At 47.7% G+C, this 1,617-nt stretch overlaps 1 protein-coding gene across 1 annotated transcript; it reads left to right on the top strand.

The window, feature by feature from the left end:
• The first annotated feature begins 406 nt into the window (after positions 1–406).
• Positions 407–1,012, top strand: LOC106806077. Its single transcript, XM_014807925.1, has one exon. It carries the CDS (start codon positions 407–409, stop codon positions 1,010–1,012), a length of 606 nt encoding a protein of 201 aa, XP_014663411.1.
• Positions 1,013–1,617: the final 605 nt, after the last annotated feature.

The raw sequence follows: 1,617 nt of genomic DNA, 5'->3' as shown, positions 1-1,617 counted from the left end.
ATTATTATTATTATTATTACTATTATCATTATTACAGGACTGTATAGTTAGCTGGGGGAGGAGGGGGGTTGCAAAAGGGCAATTGCCCCCTCCCCCCAAAAATAGATACAATACATGCTCAATATCAGCCACCTTCCCGGAACACACCATGCACGTGGCTTTGCATTCCCCACCAGACAAAATGGGTTAGCTACGCTCCTGTATTAATAGTAGGTATCATTATGTGATGTATGCAGGCTTTGGGAGAGAAATGGTTCACACACCCTCGCAGATCATAGGCGCCCTCTACTTCGACAAAAAACTTTCCCTGCCGATGGGTTTGCTGCACACGGCGACCGCCCTTGGCGCACTAACCGGTCCTGTACTGTGCGTCGCCATCTTGGTATACTACAACTGAAAAGGCGCCATGATCATCATAGCCGGCATGTATCTGCAGACGGTAGCGACCTCTGCCACGTTCCGTGCGATACCGAATGCAGCGGATGAAGCTATGGGCAGACTCAGAAGCGGGAAGGGGCAACCGTTCATGCCTGCCGCCGACATGATCAAATTCGGAGTTTACTGCTTGGGTAGCTTAGCGTACGGATTCTGCGAGGCAATATGGCTGACGTTCTATGTGCTGTACGGCACCAGGCAGGGCATGAGTCTCGCGCGAGCTGCTCAGATGATCACCTTGCTGCATGTTAGCAATGTCATCAGCCGCCGCCTAGTGGCAGCAGTCGGAGGCAGGCGATGGTTCCCGCGCCATCTGGTGTTTGCCATCACGACCTTTGCGGGTGGGATCGCTAGCCTCTTGTTTCTGCGCGCGGAGAAACCTTGGGTGTTTGCACTTTGCTGCCTACTGTACGGGTGCAGCTTTGGGATAAAAACAAGCATGCAGACAACTATTCTAGTACACCTATACGGCATACAGAATCTACCGATGATACAATCTATCTACTTGCTCTTCGATGGCATAGGAGTTCTTTCCGGTCCGTTGACGGCAGGTAAGAACCTAAAAGGGTTGACATGAGCTGTGCGCTTTCTCTTTGTGAAATCCACGATTATATGATCTTATCTATGTGTGGTCTGTCTTTTGTATGTTTGTTTGTGCGTGTGTGTGTATGGGTGGAGTGGAGCGCGCGCACACCATACACACACACACACACACACACACACAAGATTAGCCAAATTATAGTATAGATGCGGGTTAGACACATTTATTGCTGAAGGAGGGCAAATATCCTGTAATCGGTTACCTACTTTTGAGCTGATAAGCAACATTTTATCAAAGCTGCTCGCGACGAAACGCACGTCTTTGGATGTGAAGCTGTAATAGTACCTCATCGTACATGTCGTACCTATTCCAATTGTTATAACCTATTATTATTTTTACTGCCCTTACTTGAACAGATTCAATTGGGCGTGAAAGCTCTTTGTTAAGGCCCGGGTGCCAGACGGGTGCAGCATATATTCCAGAATCGGTCTGACGTAACTACAGTAAATTTGTACGCGATATTCACAGCTAAGCCTAGATTTTTTTAGTATACGAAGCATGAACATTCTTTTACTGGCTCTAGCCACCAAATCTTGAACATGTATTGCCCATTTAAGATCGTGCTGGACCCATACACCCAG

This window comes from Priapulus caudatus, unplaced genomic scaffold, assembly GCF_000485595.1.
Source record: "Priapulus caudatus unplaced genomic scaffold, Priapulus_caudatus-5.0.1 Scaffold140, whole genome shotgun sequence".
In the NCBI taxonomy this organism is placed as follows: Eukaryota; Metazoa; Priapulida; class Priapulimorpha; order Priapulimorphida; family Priapulidae; genus Priapulus; species Priapulus caudatus.
The sequence above is the reverse complement of the archived record's forward strand: the minus strand, read 5'-3'. Positions and strand labels throughout refer to the sequence as shown.

Bases quoted from the DNA above. Each gene is read 5' to 3' on its own strand.
- LOC106806077 (XM_014807925.1), top strand. From the start codon at position 407: ATGATCATCATAGCCGGCATGTATCTGCAGACGGTAGCGACCTCTGCC.